Source organism: Corvus hawaiiensis, chromosome 36, assembly GCF_020740725.1.
Source record: "Corvus hawaiiensis isolate bCorHaw1 chromosome 36, bCorHaw1.pri.cur, whole genome shotgun sequence".
NCBI lineage: Eukaryota > Metazoa > Chordata > Aves > Passeriformes > Corvidae > Corvus > Corvus hawaiiensis.
In genome coordinates this window covers 1475800-1492692 of record NC_063248.1, presented here as the reverse complement: position 1 = coordinate 1492692, position 16893 = coordinate 1475800, and the positions used below count along the sequence as shown (strand labels likewise).

At 64.1% G+C, this 16893-nt stretch overlaps 2 protein-coding genes and 2 long non-coding RNA genes across 6 annotated transcripts in view; 2 read left to right on the top strand and 2 right to left on the bottom strand.

Annotated features, from left to right (window-relative positions):
• The first annotated feature begins 190 nt into the window (after positions 1-190).
• LMAN2L (lectin, mannose binding 2 like) lies at positions 191-8915 on the top strand. Its single transcript, XM_048290144.1, has 9 exons — positions 191-321; positions 418-536; positions 1964-2081; positions 2272-2354; positions 3485-3517; positions 5810-5971; positions 6081-6195; positions 7100-7219; positions 7700-8915. Exons 1-9 carry the CDS (start codon positions 192-194, stop codon positions 7840-7842), a joined length of 1023 nt encoding a protein of 340 aa, XP_048146101.1. The 5' UTR covers position 191; the 3' UTR covers positions 7843-8915.
• Positions 3524-5803, top strand: LOC125319126. 3 transcript variants are annotated; one of them, XR_007200594.1, is made up of 3 exons: positions 3524-4648; positions 4701-4785; positions 5091-5803. It is a non-coding gene; the product is annotated as an uncharacterized LOC125319126 (long non-coding RNA). The 3 variants fall into 3 exon arrangements; XR_007200595.1 differs by having other exon boundaries at positions 4701-4904; positions 5583-5803; XR_007200596.1 differs by lacking the exon at positions 5091-5803 and adding an exon at positions 4905-4997.
• Positions 8916-9388: 473 nt separating the features above from the next.
• LOC125319130 lies at positions 9389-9845 on the bottom strand. The gene is made up of 2 exons (XR_007200599.1): positions 9548-9845; positions 9389-9492 (listed from the first exon to the last, which is right to left on the bottom strand). It is a non-coding gene; the product is annotated as an uncharacterized LOC125319130 (long non-coding RNA).
• Positions 9846-10567: 722 nt separating this feature from the next.
• FER1L5 (fer-1 like family member 5) overlaps positions 10568-16893 on the bottom strand; it is a 31386-nt gene continuing 25060 nt past the window's right edge. The window contains 11 exon segments of the mRNA XM_048290045.1: positions 10568-10654; positions 10728-10866; positions 10944-11053; positions 11141-11349; positions 12104-12203; positions 12292-12433; positions 13591-13686; positions 13786-13874; positions 14501-14640; positions 15038-15186; positions 15739-15909. Coding sequence (XP_048146002.1) covers positions 10568-10654; positions 10728-10866; positions 10944-11053; positions 11141-11349; positions 12104-12203; positions 12292-12433; positions 13591-13686; positions 13786-13874; positions 14501-14640; positions 15038-15186; positions 15739-15909 — 1432 coding nt within the window.

The following is a 16893-nucleotide window of genomic DNA, read 5'->3' as shown; positions in this document are numbered from 1 at the left end:
TCAGCTCAATGGCGGCTGCCATCACGGGGCGCCGGCAGCCAGAACTACACTACCCATCACCCCTCCCGCACCCGCAGTTGACAGACAGCCCACCTGACCAATCATCACTGGCAGCTCCACCAGTGGGCGGGCGCGGCGGGGCGGGCTAGCCAATGGGCGCGCGGGGCTGAGCCGCGGCGCGGCGGCGGAAGATGGCGGCGGCGGGCCGGTGGCGGGCCGGGCTGGCCCTGCTGGCCGTGGCGCTGGGGCTCGGCGGGCCGCGGGCCGAGCAGACCGAGGAGCACCTCAAACGCGAGCACTCGCTGTCCAAACCGTACCAGGGTAAGCGGGGCGAGCGTGAGGGCGATGGCGGGGATGGCGGACCGTGCCAGGTGCCCGGTAACGGTGTCCGGTACCGACGGTGCGTGTGGGCCGCAGGTGTGGGCTCGGCCAGCTCGGGGCTGTGGGACCTGCTGGGCAACGCCATGGTCATGACCCAGTTCATCCGCCTCACCCCCGACGTGCAGAGCAAGCAGGGAGCCGTGTGGAACCGAGTGGTGAGCGGGGGGCACCGGGGAGGGGGTCGGGACCGGGGGGAACGCGGGATAGGAACGGGGGGTGGCTGGGGAAGAGGGTCGGTGAGGGGACCAGGACGGGGACGGGGCACCGGAGTGAAAGGGGGGACAGGGTTGGGATTGGGACAGGAAGGGACTGGGACCGGTGGTGCACCGGGATGGGATCCACGAGATGGGATCCACGGGATGGGATGGGATGGGATCCATGGGATGGGATCCACGGGATGGGATCCACGGGATGGGATGGGATCCACGGGATGGGATGGGATCCATGGGATGGGATCCACGGGATGGGATGGGATCCACGGGATGGGATGGGATCCATGGGATGGGATCCACGGGATGGGATGGGATCCACGGGATGGGATCCATGGGATGGGATGGGATCCACGGGATGGGATGGGATCCACGGGATGGGATCCATGGGACGGGATGGGATGGGATCCACGGGATGGGATCCAGGGGATGGGATCCAGGGGATGGGATCCAGGGGATGGGATCCACGGGATGGGATCCATGGGATGGGATCCACGGGATGGGATGGGATCCACGGGATGGGATCCATGGGACGGGATGGGATGGGATCCACGGGATGGGATCCACAGGATGGGATCCACGGGATGGGATCCACGGGATGGGATCCACGGGATGGGATCCATGGGATGGGATCCACGGGATGGGATGGGATCCACGGGATGGGATGGGATCCATGGGATGGGATCCACGGGATGGGATGGGATCCATGGGATGGGATCCACGGGATGGGATGGGATCCATAGGATGGGATCCACGGGATGGGATGGGATCCACGGGATGGGATGGGATCAGGATGGGTTGGGGGGGAGCTGGAGAAGGGGGGTCAGGATTGGGGCAGGAGAAGGTTGGGATTGGGGGGACAACTGGGGAGAAGGGGAGTTGGAAGAGAGGGTTGGGATTGGGACAGGAAGGGATTGGGATCAGGGAGAGCACCGGGATCAGGGGGAGAGGCCGGAGGAGAGCAGAGCAGGGTACACAGCACTGGGGGGGTGATTTGGGGGGCTTCTGGGGACATGGGGGGGGCTGTTGGAGGGTCTGGGCCGAGGTGATTCCCAAAGTGGGACCTGGGGAGGGCTGGGGGGGCCATGGGGGGCTTTGGGCCGGGGGTGTCAGCGACACTTCAGCTGAGCCCCCTTGGTTGGTTTTGTTGGAGTCGTTCCCTCGGTGTTTAATTCTCGGGTGACAATCCCTGGGATTAACGATGACTTTTGGGATTAATTATCCCTGCTCATATCCCAGATACAGGACAGGGAGCACAGGGAACGACGGGTGAGGGGAACAGGGAATGGGCAGGGGGGGGCACGAGGAGCTGCCCTGGCAGGGCTGGCGTGGAGCGATTCCCGAATTTTGCCACCCTCTCTGCTCTCTCCCAGCCGTGTTACCTGCGGGATTGGGAGATGCAGGTGCACTTCAAAATCCACGGGCAAGGCAAGAAGAACCTGAACGGGGACGGATTCGCCATCTGGTACACCAAGGACAGGATGCAGCCGGGTAAACGCCATCCCTGCCTCGGGAAAAGGGCGTGGGGGACACCTTGGAGCAAGCTGGACTCCTGAAAAATATCCCTGCAGATGGGATTGGGTGGTCCTTAAGGTTTTTCCTCACCCATTCCATGATAACGAGGGACAAACTTTTTGCCTGAGTTTCCCAGCTTTATCCCAAGCTCTCTTTTCCCTTCCAGGACCTGTGTTTGGGAGCAAGGATAACTTCCTGGGGCTGGGAGTGTTTGTGGACACGTATCCCAACGAGGAGAAGCAGCAGGAGGTGAGCGGGGGTGACACGGGATGGGATCAGCCAGGAACTCACTCCTCCTCCTCCTCCTCCTCCTCCTCCTCCTCCTCCTCCTCTTCCCATTCCTTTTCCACAGGGTTGGGCTGATTCCTCTGTCAGGGAAAGCAGGAAAAGCTGGGGGTGCTTTTGGTGGGGAGAGGATTTTAGGGCAGGAAGAGCCGAGCTGGTGGTGCCACGTCCACCCTGGGAATTCCACACCAGGAGTAGGGTCTGAGTAAAGCTGGCGTAGAGCCTGAGGAGCCTCTCCCTGCTCCCAGGTGCAGCTCTGCCTCTTGGAAAGGTCTAAAAGTCTTCACGTTCCTGTTCTTTGGGGTGTTTGGGGCTTTGGTGGTGTCATTCCCATGGAAAAGGAGGTGCAGGGCTGGATCAATCCAGCTGGAGAGGACTTGGGATGGCTGCCACCGCTTGGGCAGGGACTCCTTCCCCTATGCCAGGGTGCTCCAGCCTGGCCTTGGACACTTCCAGGGATCCAGGAGCAGCCACGGCTTCCCTGGGAAATCCATTGCTGGAAACTTCAGCACTCCAAAGCGTCCTAATTCTGATTTCCTCTAAAAAACCCCATGGATATTTTACCCCAGTAGGTATATTCCACGATCTCTGAGCACGCCTGGAGTAACTCCCAGCTTTTTATCCCAACATCCAAACCCTCTGGTTCCCACTCGGTGCTGGGAAAACCCTTTCCAAGCTGCCGGATCCCGGGATTTGCAGCGTGGCAGCTCTGCTTTTCCAGAATAAAGGGACTCCCAGCGGCTCTTAATTAGAGGAAGTAATTAGGAGGATGTTGGGAGCCGGAGCTGGAAGGGGGTCAGACCCTGGGAGAAGCTGTTGCTGTGGCAATGGGAGGGGGTTCCCAGCTGCTCATTCCCACCTCCAAAAGGACAAAAAAGAAGGATTTCATTCCCGAGGCTGTGGCTCGACGAGCGGCGTCTCCCAACGGTGCCGTATCCCGGGATTTGGCACTAACCCCTCGCTCCCCTCGCTGCTCCCGCCCCTCCTGGAGCGCTCCAGGGGGGATTTTCCGGGCTGTGGGGCCCTGCTGGACTCTGCTCTGTGACCGTGTTGCTCTGTGCTCTCTCTTGCTTTGCGCTAATTCCGGAGGGCAGGCTCAGAAGAGGAGGTACAGCCCGGGAAACCAGGTACTGCCTCCTGCTGTCCCACCTGCCCCGCTCCCCCTCGGAATTCCCTGCTCCCAGCTCCAGGAATCCCTGGGGAAACCGGGAGAGACTGCATGGAAAGGGTGCTGTGTTCTGGATCCCTGGGAGCTGAGCCTGAGGGATGGAGCGGGGTCGAGAGACTTTGGGATCATTCCGGTGGTTTTTGAGCGGATTTTCGGGGTTTGGGATCCATAGGGATGGAGCGGGGTCGTGCCGGTGTCTCGTTGAGGTGATTGTTTGGGATGAAGGAGTTTGGGATCCACAGGGATGGAGCGAGGTCATCCCAGTGGTTTATGAGCAGAGTTTTGGGGTTTGGGATCCACAGGGATGGAGTGGGGTCGTGCCGGTGTCATCTTGAGCAGATTGTTTGGGATGAAGGAGTTTGGGATCCATAGGGATGGAGCAGGATGGTGCCAGTGTCATCTTGAGCAGATTTTGGGGAATGAAAGAGTTTGGGATCCACAGGGATGGAGCAGGATGGTGCCGGTGTCATCTTGAGCAGATTGTTTGAGATGAAGCAGTTTGGGATCCGTGGCAATGAGGCAGGATTGTGTTGAGCAGATTCCCAGAGAGTGACGGAATTTGGGGTCAAGGATGGAGTTGGATCATGGCAAGGTTGTGTGGAACAGATCCCTGGAGAGCGATGGAGTTTGGGGTCCATGGGAACGGAGCAGGATCGTGTCGAGCAGATTCCTGGAGAGTGACGGAATTTGGGATCATGCCGAGGTTGTGCTGAGCAGATCCCTGGGGGTGAAGGAGTTCAGGATCATGGCAGCGTTGTGTTGAGCAGATTCCTGGAGAGTGATCAAGTTTGGGATCAGGGATGGAGCGAGATCAGCCAAGGTTGTGCTGAGCAGATCCCTGTGGGATGAAGGACTTTGGGATCACTCCAGTGTTGTGCTGAGCAGATCCCTGTGGGATGAAGGATTTTGGGATCAGGGATGGAGCAGGATCATGCCGAGGATGCACTGAGCAGATCCCTGTGGGATGAAGGATTTTGGGACCATTCTGGTCTTGCACTGAGCGGATCCCTGTGGGGTGAAGGAGTTTGGGATCAGGGATGGAGCGGGATCAGCCAAGGTTGTGCTGAGCAGATCCCTGTGGAGTGAAGGAGTTTGGGATCACTCCAGTGTTGTGCTGAGCAGATCCCTGTGGGATGAAGGAGTTTGGGATCACTCCAGTGTTGTTTTGAGCGGATCCCTGTGGGGTGAAGGAGTTTGGGATCAGGGATGGAGCAGGATCATGCCGAGGTTGCGCTGAGCAGATCCCTGTGGGATGAAGGAGTTTGGGATCACTCCAGTGTTGTTTTGAGTGGATCCCTGTGGGATGAAGGATTTTGGGATCAGGGATGGAGCGGGATCATGCCGAGGTTGCGCTGAGCAGATCCCTGTGGGGTGAAGGAGTTTGGGATCAGGGATGGAGCAGGATCATGCTGAGATTGCACTGAGCAAATCCCTGTGGGATGAAGGAGTTTGGGATCACTCCAGTGTTGTTTTGAGTGGATCCCTGTGGGATGAAGGATTTTGGGATCAGGGATGGAGCGGGATCAGTCAAGGTTGTGCTGAGCAGATCCCTGTGGGGTGAAGGAGTTTGGGATCAGGGATGGAGCAGGATCATGCTGAGATTGCACTGAGCAGATCCCTGTGGGATGAAGGAGTTTGGGATCACTCCAGTGTTGTTTTGAGTGGATCCCTGTGGGGTGAAGGAGTTTGGGATCAGGGATGGAATGGGATCATGCCGAGGATGCACTGAGCAGATCCCTGTGGGGTGAAGGAGTTTGGGATCAGGGATGGAGCGGGATCATGCCGAGGTTGCACTGAGCGGATCCCTGTGGGGTGAAGGACTTTGGGATCACTCCAGTGTTGTGCTGAGCAGATCCCTGTGGGATGAAGGATTTTGGGATCAGGGATGGAGCAGGATCATGCCGAGGATGCACTGAGCAGATCCCTGTGGGATGAAGGATTTTGGGACCATTCTGGTCTTGCACTGAGCGGATCCCTGTGGGGTGAAGGAGTTTGGGATCAGGGATGGAGCGGGATCAGCCAAGGTTGTGCTGAGCAGATCCCTGTGGGGTGAAGGAGTTTGGGATCACTCCAGTGTTGTGCTGAGCAGATCCCTGTGGGATGAAGGATTTTGGGATCGTTCTGGTCTTGCACTGAGCAGATCCCTGTGGGGTGAAGGACTTTGGGGCCGCCGCAGCTCTCGCTTCCGGAGCCTCCCCGGGATCCCGAGGCTCCTGCTGGATCGGGATCCCCTCTTTTCCCCCTCCGGCAGCGCGTGTTCCCCTACATCTCGGCCATGGTGAACAACGGCTCCCTGACCTACGACCACGACCGCGACGGGCGGCCCACGGAGCTGGGCGGCTGCACGGCCATGGTGCGCAACCTCAACCACGACACCTTCCTGGTCATCCGCTACGTCAAGAGGAGGCTCACGGTGAGTCCTGCCGGATCCAGGAGCGGGGAGTGGGGAAAACCTTCCTTCCAGAGGGTTCCCTTCCTTCCCCAGGGTCCCCACGGCGCTCAGGGAGCCGCTGCCTCGGCAGGTGCTGATCGACATCGACGGCAAACACGAGTGGAGGGACTGCATCGACGTGCCCGGCGTGCGCCTGCCCCGCGGGTACTACTTTGGGACGTCTTCTGTCACCGGGGACCTGTCAGGTACGGCCCCAAGGACTCCACAGCTGATTCCCAAGCGGATTTTGGGTGCTGAGGGTGCAGCTCGGGCCTTGGAGAAGTGTTCGAGGAGCTTTTGCTGCTTCAAGGATCCTGGAGCTGCCAGCTGGAGCCTTGGAGGAGCCCCTGAGGAGCATTTGGGGATGATCTCAAAGTTCTTCACCCCGCAGGGATCTGCTCCCTGAGGAGCCCCAAGGCTGGTTTGGGTGGCACCGAGGGTTTGTCCTGCTTTTCCTTGAGTTCCCGTGGATCCCCAGGCTGTGGGAGGAGTAAAACCTCGGGATGAGCGTGGAATAAAACCCATCCCAGCCCCGGTGCTGGGATTCCCCAAAGGCAGGAGGTGCCGGCACTACCACCAATGTCACAAGAGCCACCTGCTCCCTGAGTGTTCCCCTTTGGGTTTCCCGGCTCCAGAGCAATCCCCTGGCTGTTCTTTAGGGAGGGAGCAGCATTCCCACTCCAGGGAATGGTTTCACAGAGCACACAACGCCTTTGTTTTCCTCACCAGTCCCTCCTCCGGGTGCCCTGAGCCGGATGCTGCTCCCGTCCCACTTCCAGAGGTTTTCAGCCCCGTTTCAATTCTGCCCCCACAAAAATCAATCCCAGGCCCTTTGTGGGTTTCGACAAAAGCTCCTTTTCCCTCCCCAAATCCCTTCCCAGTGCTTGGGGAGGAAGCAGGCCCACGTGAGGCCGGTGGGAGCACATTCCTTTGGGTTTCCAAGCGGTTTTAACTCGGATGATCTCCCACTTTCAGGCTGGATTTGGGTTTTTAAGCAGCTTTAAAGATTCCTGCTGGCCACAGACCCCCTTGGGAACAGCACCTCCTCTCCAAGGATGACATCCCACAGAATTACAACCCCCTAGGACACATTTTTGCTCCCTTTTCCAGACAACCACGACATCATCTCGCTGAAGCTGTACCAGCTGACGGTGGAGCGGACGCCGGAGGAGGAAAAGCGGGATAGGGAAGTGTTCCTGCCCGTTGTGGACAACCTGAAGCTGCCAGGAAGTGAGTAGGAGCTGGGGAAGGTGGGACCAGCAGGGATTTGAGGGGAATTAGAGCTGGGAAAGGTGGGACCAGCAGGGATTTGAGGGGAATTAGAGCTGGGAAAGGTGGGACCAGCAGGGATTTGAAGGGAATTAGAGCTGGGAAAGGTGGGACCAGCAGGGATTTGAAGGGAATTAGAGCTGGGAAAGGTGGGACCAGTAGGGATTTGAGGGGAATTAGAGCTGTGAAGGAAAAAACAAACCCCGATTTTGGGGTCACACAAAGATCTCCACCATGAGGGTCTAACCGCCAGTCCAGGATTGGGACGTGGGAGGGAGAGGGATCATGTGCCATCCCAAAATCCCACTGTGAGGTCTTGGGGCTGCAGCATTGGGCCCAGCCATGGGTGTGGGGTGGTTCAACCCCTCGGAGCAGGGAATCGTCCAGGATTCCGGGGCTCTCCGGGGGCTCAGGGGGTGTTTTCCTCCCTCTGCCCCGCAGTGGAGGCGCCGCTGGAGCCCATGAGCGGCCTGGCCCTCTTCCTGATCGTCTTCTTCTCCCTGGTCGCCATCGTCTTCGCCATCGTCATCGGGATCATCGTCTACAACAAGTGGCAGGAGCAGAGCCGGAAACATTTCTATTGACTCGGAAATTCCTGGGATGGCCCAGGGCTTTGCCGGCCACATCCCGACTCCCACCCATCCCAGGGCGTGAGGGACCGGCCCTCGTGGTAGGGACACCCCCCAAAATCCCAGCCGGGGATCCCTGCGGGACTCCGGATCCGGGTCGGAGCGGGAACGGGGCCGGAGCTGGGGCTGTGCCAGGGAGCCCCAGCGCGGGCAGGAGCTGGCACTGGGACCGTGCCATCCCAGCCGAGGGCTGCAGCTGCCTTCCCCGCTGGATTCCTGCTGGAACCCCTCGCTGGCACTGCTGGGAGAGACTCCCCGAGCTCTCCCTGCCGTTCCCATCGTCCGGCTGCCCTCGGAACCCTCCCCGGACGAGCCCCTCTGGGCCGGGAGGAGCCGGATGCTGACGGTTCTCCCAGAGGGATGAGTTTTCCTGGCTGGATGAGCTGGAAAAGCTGCCTGGCTGCTGCCCCCTCCTCACTTTGGAGGTTCCCACTGCCCGTTTCCCGCTGCCCAGCATGTGGCTGTCCCCTGCATGTCGTGTCCTGGCTCCGGGCAGCGCTTCCCCCTCGGAGCTCGCCGCTTCCCGGGAGCCTCCGGGGCCATTCCCGAGCCTCTCGCTGCCCGCCAGGGAGACGGGGGCATTCCTACCTCAGGGACTGCTTGGGACAGGGATTGCTCCGGCCGCTCCTTCGCCCCCGGCGGGGTCACCGGGTGCCCAGAGGGGTCAGGAGAGGGAGAGGTTGGATCAGTGGGGACTTGGGGGTTGAAATGGCAGCGCCCTCCTTGCCAGGATCCGGGAGAGCCGAGCCCAGCCCTGCAGCTTTCCAGGATATTCCCAGCCAGGACAGGTCCCCGTGGGGGTCTCGGTGGCTCCCCGGGCCAGGGGGGGACTGGGGGTGATTTTCCACGCTGTCAGCGGGGTGGTGGGAGCTGTTTCCAAGTGCCCAATGCAGGGGTTGTGGCACCCAAGGAGAGTTTTCCTGGTGTTTTGCCTCTTCTTTTTTGCCTGATCCGCAGGATCCACTCGCGTGTGCCTCTCCCTGGAGCTGTGAGCGGAGTTTGGAATAAACGTTGAGGGCTGTGTGTGACGTGGCTGCCGTGGTCCTTGTTACTGGGAGGCCTCTGGACGGGCCATTCCCTCCCCAGACGGATTCCCTGGAGTTGGGGGCCGTGTCCTGGTGGTGTGGGGCTGCCCAGAATCAGAACCCCGCAACGGTTTGGGGTGGAAGGGGGCCTTAAAGCCCATCCAGTGCCACCCCCTGCCATGGGCAGGGACACCTCCCACCATCCCACGGTGCTCCAGCCTGGCCTTGGGCATTTCCAGGGATCCAGGGGAGGCCACAGCTGCTCTGGGAATTCCATCCCAGCTGCTCCCCACCCTCACAGCTGGGAATTATCTGTGCCCCGGTGGTGCTGGGGCCAAACAGTGGCAGGCAATGGAATCTCACGGAGCCGAGGCAGCGTTGTCACCCAGGGGAACCTCACGGAACCGAGCGCCCATCGTGACACAGCGGGGCAAGCGACTCGCTGGGAGAGCAAAGATCAGTCAAGGCATTTGATGTGATTTTTGCCAATTTTATTTTGTTTTACCTTTGGCGGGCTGCGGGTGGTGTCCGAACTCTTCCGATTTGGTCCCTCGTTGCCCCGGCGCTGCTGGGGCCCTACCTTTGCCGAGCCGGGGGTGCTGTCCCTCGTTGCCCCGGCGGTTTCCCGTCCCTACCTTTGCCGAGCCGGGGGTGCTGTCCCTCGTTGCCCCGGCGGTTTCCCGTCCCTACCTTTGCCGAGCCGGGGGTGCTGGTGCTCCCACTGCCATTTGGAGCGGCCGGCGCAGGTGCCCGAGAAGGGCGGGGGCGAGAAAAGGCGCATCGGCGGCGAGAAGTGGCGCATCCCAGCTCCCTTCCGACCACCCCCCCACACCGGCCCCGCTCCAGGGCCGCGGCGCTGAGGGCCGGGCCGCTCCCGGGGCTGCGGCCTTGGCGGTTCGCTTCGCTTCGCTTCGCTTCGCTTCGCTTCCGCTCCGCCGCCGCCGCCGCCGCGCCGAGACCGCAACTGAGGCCCCGGCACCGCCGCCGCCTTATATAGCCATCTTAAGCTCCGCCCCCCTGCACGGCAGCCAATGGGAGTCGAGCGCCAAGGTGTGAGGGGCGGGACCAGAACGCAGCGGAGCGATGTGATTGGTCGAGAGGCGGGCGGGTCCATGAGGGAGGGGTCGGGGTCCATGAGGGAGGGGTCGGGGCGGGGCCTGGTTTGAGGGCGGGGGGTGGGAGAGGCCGCGGTCAGAGCGGGATTTGGGCTGGATTTTGGTGGGATTGGGGCTGGGGGGGGGCTCAGAGCCGTCGCTGGGTCAGTGCTGAAAGTGAGGTGGGCGTTAGGGCTGGCTTTGGGGTCAGGGCTGATAGCGGCAGGAATCGGGGCTGAGTTCGGGAGCTGGACCCAAAGCTGGGGCTGGGGTGGAGGCTGGATTTAGGGCTGCATTTGGGATTGGCCTTGGGGATCTGCTCCATGAGTCGCACCCGTGCCCCTCCCCAGCCCGCAGAGACAGCGACGATGCCTTGGTGGCGGCTGGACACGGCTTTGTTGGTGAGGGAGCGAGGATGGGCAGCTCCCTCGGCATTCCCGTCAGCATCCAGGCTCTGCAACAGGACAGCCCCTTCCTGGCTGGAGACTCCACTGATGAGAGGGACAGGAGCTCGGCAAGGGGGCTCAGAGCCAGGAAAGTGGGAAACTCTGGGGGGGTTCCTCAGGGTTTCGTCCCCATCCCGCCCGGGAGAGGCTCGGAGGGATGCAGGAGCTGCCGCGGGTCAGCCACCTTCACCGTGAGCGAGCCCTGCAGTAGGGGACACGGGGACCTCAGCGGGCGTTCCCGGACGGCAACGGGGCCGTGCTGGGCTCGTGCTCACCGGGAAGAAGGAGCGGAGCAGGAGGAGCAGCAGAAAGGCCGCCAGCCCCAGGCCGGCCCAGAGGAACCAGCGCCAGCGCACCCCGTGGCGAACGAGGCTCAGCGGCGACTGCAGCCACAGGAACGAGGACTTGGGGCGCCTGCCGGGGGACACCGAGCTCAGCCACCCCCGTGTCCCCTCCCCGCCGGCCCCTCCTCGCCTCCCCCCGGGGCTCACTTGGGCTCCGGCAGCGTCGGGTGTTTGTTTGGCTCTTCCCGACCCTTCCCCACCGGCCGCTCCTCGGCCTCCTGCGCCCTCAGCAGCTCCAGGGTGAGCTCCAGCTTCCCCTGCGGGGCCCAGGGGGGGTGGTTGGGGGGTGGGGGATCTGTCCCTGCCACCCCCCCGGAGCCGTCACCGCCATGTCCCCAACCTACAGAGAGCCGCTGGCCGCTGTCCTCGTGCATCGTGCAGGGCCACCAGCCCCGCGCCCGCCTCCTGCGGAACAGGTTCAGCGGGGAGCGCGCCGGCACCGGGGCCCGGCACCGGGGCCAGGAGCACCAGGGCAGGTCCTGGGGCCCGGCCCGGCACAGGCGGGCGGTGGGGGCCGGCCGGGGCAGCCGGGTGAGCTCCAGCTCCAGGATCCCTGCGGGGAAACGGCCAGGAGGGGACAAGTCTGTCACCAGCGGGAGCTCCTTATCAGCAGCGGCTGCTCCCTGTTACCGGTGGGAGCTCCTTATCACCAGTGGGAGCTCCTTATCACCAGCGGGAGCTCCCTGTTACCGGTGGTTGCTCCTCATCTCTTGGGGGTGCTCCTTATCAGCACTGGGAGCTCCTTATCACCAGTGAGTGTTTCCCACCCCCAGTGGGTGCCCCTCATCACTCATGGGTGCTCCTTATCAGCACTGGGAGTCCCTTATCACCAGTGAGTCTTTCCCACCCACAGTGGGTGCCCCTCATCACTCATAGGTGCCCCCAATCACCAGTGGGAGCTCCTTATCACCAGCGGGAGCTCCTTAACACCAGTGGCTGCTCCTCATCTCTTGGGGGTGCTCCTTATCAGCACTGGGAGCTCCTTATCACCAGTGAGTCTTTCCCACCCACAGTGGCTGCCCCTCATCACTCATGGGTGCCCGCAATCACCAGTGGGAGCTCCTTATCAGCAGTGGCTGCTCCTTATCAGCACTGGGAGCTCCTTATCACCAGTGAGTGTTTCCCACCCACAGTGGGTGCCCCTCATCATTCATGGGTGCTCCTTATCAGCACTGGGAGCTCCTTATCTCTCCTGGGTCGTTCCCACCCCTTTTGGGGTGCTCCTTGTCCCCAGTGGGTGCTCCCAGTCACCCGTGGCCACTCCCTGCCTCCCCCCCCGCGCCAGGGGACACGGGCAGGGGTCTCACCCAGCAGATCGTCCGCCTTGAACTTGTCGTTGTCCCACACCTGGAGGATGAGCTTGGGCGGCACCTTCAGCAGCGTCTCATCCGAGCTCCACACGTGCTCCTGGGGAGGCCGACGGAGGGGCCGCGCTGTCCCCCGCGCTGTCCCCGCGCTGTCCCCGCCCCGTCCCCGCCCCGGGGTGTCCCCTGACCTTGTGGCGGATGGCGCAGAGCTTCTCGGCCGCCAGGAACTCGAAGGGGAACACGAAGCGCCAGTTGAAGGCCCCGCGCCCGTCCCGGGAGCGATAGTGGATGTCGGTCTGCTGCCGCTGCTCGGGCAGCCCGTCCAGCCACCTGCGGGGACACCGCTGTCACTCTGTGCCACCCCAACCACCTGTGGGGACACTGCTGTCACTCTGTGCCACCTGCGGGGGACACTCCTGTCACTCTGTGCCACCTGCGGGGACACCGCTGTCACTCTGTGCCACCCTACAGGGACACTCCTGTCACTCTGTGCCACCCCCGCCACCTGCGGGGACACCGCTGTCACTCTGTGCCACCTGCGGGGGACACTCCTGTCACTCTGTGCCACCCCAACCACCTGCGGGGACACTCCTGTCACTCTGTGCCACCTGCGGGGACACCGCTGTCACTCTGTGCCACCCCAGCCACCTGCAGGGACACCGCTGTCACTCTGTGCCACCCCGCAGGGACACTGCTCTGTCACTCTGTGCCACCTGCGGGGGACACTCCTGTCACTCTGTGCCACCTGCGGGGACACCGCTGTCACTCTGTGCCACCCCCGCCACCTGCGGGGACACTCCTGTCACTCTGTGCCACCTGTGGGGACACTGCTGTCACTCTGTGCCACCTGCGGGGACACCGCTGTCACTCTGTGCCACCCCAACCACCTGCGGGGACACTCCTGTCACTCTGTGCCACCTGCGGGGACACCGCTGTCACTCTGTGCCACCTGCGGGGGACACTCCTGTCACTCTGTGCCACCTGCAGGGACACCGCTGTCACTCTGTGCCACCCCGCAGGGACACTGCTCTGTCACTCTGTGCCACCCCAACCACCTGCGGGGACACTCCTGTCACTCTGTGCCACCTGCGGGGACACCGCTGTCACTCTGTGCCACCCCGCAGGGACACTGCTCTGTCACTCTGTGCCACCTGCGGGGGACACTCCTGTCACTCTGTGCCACCTGCGGGGACACCGCTGTCACTCTGTGCCACCCCAACCACCTGTGGGGACACTGCTGTCACTCTGTGCCACCTGCGGGGACACCGCTGTCACTCTGTGCCACCCCAACCACCTGCAGGGACACTCCTGTCACTCTGTGCCACCTGCGGGGACACCGCTGTCACTCTGTGCCACACGGAGGGGGACACCCCGGAGTGACAGAGAACCTGGGGATGGGTGACGGGGTCTCTGGGATGACCAGGACAGCTGCCGGGGGGTGACAGGGACCCCGCAGCCGGGGGCACAGCCGGGGTGCCCGGGCTCACCCGGACACGTAGATGTCGCTCATGCGCTGTCCCAGCAGGTTGGTGTCCGCCAGCTCCGTGTCCCGCACGTTCCAGACCACGCAGCGCAGCTCGTACCTCGGGAGGGGACAGAGACGCGTCACCTCCCTCCCGGGGCTGGCCCTGTCCCCGCCGGGGGTGGCCCTGTCCCCTCCGCGGGGCTCGCCGGTCACTCACCCCTCGGCCTTGCGGGGGTCGATGTTGACGGGGGGCCCGGGGGGGCCGAGGCTGGTGGGGAAGATATCCACCCACATCTGCACCTTGCCCTGGGGACACACGGGCGGGCTGGCACCTGGCCCCCCGCTGTCCCCCTGCTGTCCCCCTGCTGTCCCCACGGCCCCGGGGTCCTCATCAGGTCCCCCCACACCCACCAGCCCTCCCTGCCTTGGGGTTTTCATCGCTGCGGGGTCCCTTTGTCCCCCCAGCAGCTGTCCTTGTCACCCCCGGGCTCCATCGGCCACCCCTGGGGTCCCTGGCACCCATCTCCGGGGTCCTTGTTAGCCCAGGGTCTCCATTGTCCTCCTGGCACACCCCATGGTCCCTGTCACCCTGAGGTCCCTCGCTGGCCACATCCCTGTCACCCCAGGGTCCCCATCACACCCCAGTGTCCCTGTCACCGCGGTGTCCCCGTCACCCCCCGGTGTCCCTGTCACCCCAGTGTCCCTGTCACCCCAGGGTCCCCGTCACCCCCCCGGTGTCCCCATCACCCCCCGGTGTCCCTGTCACCCCCCAGTGTCCCTGTCCCCCCCTAGTATCCCCATCACCCCCCCGGTGTTCCCGTCACCCCGCGGTGTCCCTGTCACTGCAGTGTCCCCATCACCCCGCGGTGTCCCCATCACCCCCCCGGTGTCCCTGTCACTGCAGTGTCCCTGTCACCCCGCGGTGTCCCCACCTGCTCGAGGCCGGGCTGGGCGCTGCTCTGGAGGCTGCGGGTCTCCAGGTGCTCGGGAACGAGCTCGCACAGGTTCAGCACGTGCAGGGCCAGGCGCTCCCGGGGCTCGCCGGGGTGGCGGGACACGGGGGGGCCACTCTCTGTCACACCGACCTGTCACCCACCCGGCACAGACCCCCCCCCCCCCAGATCCCCCCAATTTCCCCCAGACCCCCTCCCCGACCCACCCAGATCTCCCCCTAGAACTCCCCCCTAGATCCCCATCCAGACCCCCTAAAATCCCCCACCAGTTCCCCTCCATACTCCCCCTCTGACACCCCCCCAGACGCCCCCAGACTCCCACCCAGGCCCCCCAAGCCCCTCTCAGTCCCCCCCAACCCTCCACCCCCCAGCCTCTCCGAAAACAACCCCAGATCTCCGCCAAACTCCCCCCAACCCCTCCTCAGGCTCCCCCCAAGACCCTCCCCAGATCCCCCCGGAACCCCCAAACCCCCACGAGCCTCCCCCAGCGCCCCCCCCCCCCCCCCCCCCTCTCACCGAAATGTCCGAGCTCGAAGCTCTGCCCGTCGAGGGTCACCACGGTGCCCTGGGGGTTGAAGAGGGGCGCGGGCAGCCCCCGGAGGCCGGCGAGGAGCTCCAGGGTCCGGCTGGGGCACAGCTGGTCCCGCCAGCACGCGGGGCCCGCGCTGGGGACAGCGGGAGGGGCGGCGGTCACCTCCTCTGGGCGTGCCCCCCACCCTCGTGTGCCCCTCGCTGTGCCCACCCCGTGTATCCCCCGCGGACCCCGCCGTGCCCAGCCCAACCTCCTTGCGCCCACCCCGCCCTCCTCATCCTCATCCCCGCCTTCGTCCCTGTCCTTGCGCCCATCCCCATCCTCTTCTTCATCCCCACCCCTATCCCTGTTCCCGTCTTCCTCCCCATCCCCATCTTCACTCCCCATCCCCCTTCCCATCCCTCCCCAACTCTCCTGTGCCCCCCATCCCTCTGTGCCCACCCCATTCCAACCTCCTTGTGCCCCCCATCCCCGTCCCCACCCCACCCTGACCCGCCCCGTGCCCCCCATCCTTCCCCCCATTCCCGTGCCCCCCATCCCTGCCCCGCTCCTCCTTCCCGCCCCATCCCCACCCCGCCGTGCCCACCCCTCTCCCCAGCTGCCCCCCGTGTCCCTCCCTGTGCCCACCCCCCCCAAGCCCCCCGGTGTCCCCCGGTGTCCCCCCCGTCCCCCTGGGGACACCCACGTGTGGTACAGGGCGGGCAGCCCGCAGTGGGCGCGGAAGTGCGACAGCAGCCGGTTCTCCAGGTCGATGGTGGTGCTCCCGATCTCCTGGTCCGGGGGCACCTTGTCGTGGTCCATGATGGTCACCCGCAGGTCCTTCTCCAGAGGGATGGTGGCCGTCAGCTCGAACATCCTGGTGGCAGGAATGTCCTCAGCCCCGGGGCTGCCGTGGGGACGGGGACCCGCGGGGACGGGGACCTGGGGGCACAGGGAGGTGCCAGCACTGGGAATGGGACAGCTGGGGGCACTGGGAATGGGGAGCTGGTGGCACAGGGATCTGGTGCCACACCAGCACAGGGAATGGGACAGCTGGGGGCACCTGGATACACCGGTCTAGGGAAAATGGGACAGCTGGTGGCACTGGGCCAGGCTGGCACAGGGCCACGCTGCCACCGGGAATGAGCCCCGCCCCCCCCCCCAGTACCCTCCTCTCAGTGCCAGGACCCCCCAGCCCAGCGCCACCCTGGGGGTGACACTGCCATGGGCCACCCACCCTGGGGGTGACACTGCCACCAGCCACCCACTCTGGGGGTGACACTGCCACCGGCCACCCACCCCGGGGGTGACACTGCCACGGGCCACCCACCCCGGGGTGACACTGCCATGGGCCACCCACCCTGGGGGTGACACTGCCACCAGCCACCCACTCTGGGGGTGACACTGCCACCAGCCACCCTCCCTGGGGGTGACACTGCCATGGGCCACCCACCCCAGGGTGACACTGCCACCAGCCACCCTCCCTGGGGGTGACACTGCCATGGGCCACCCTCCCCGGGGGTGACACTGCCACCGGCCACCCACCCTGGGGGTGACACTGCCACGGGCCACCCTCCCCGGGGTGACACTGCCATGGGCCACCCACCCCAGGGTGACACTGCCATGGGCCACCCACCCTGGGGGTGACACTGCCATGGGCCACCCACTCTGGGGGTGACACTGCCACCAGCCACCCACCCTGGGGATGACACTGCCATGGGCCACCCACCCTGGGGGTGACACTGCCACCGGCCACCCTCCCCGGGGTGACACTGCCATGGGCCACCCACCCCAGGGTGACACTGCCACCAGCCACCCACCCCAGGGTGACACTGCCATGGGCCACCCACCCTGGGGGTGA

Coding starts and splice junctions, on each gene's coding strand:
- LMAN2L (XM_048290144.1), top strand. CDS start 192: ATGGCGGCGGCGGGCCGGTGGCGGGCCGGGCTGGCCCTGCTGGCCGTG. Junction 537..1,963: donor GAGCCGTGTGGAACCGAGTG/GTGAGCGGGGGG, acceptor GCTCTCTCCCAG/CCGTGTTACCTGCGGGATTG. Junction 2,355..3,484: donor ACGAGGAGAAGCAGCAGGAG/GTGAGCGGGGGT, acceptor TCCGGAGGGCAG/GCTCAGAAGAGGAGGTACAG.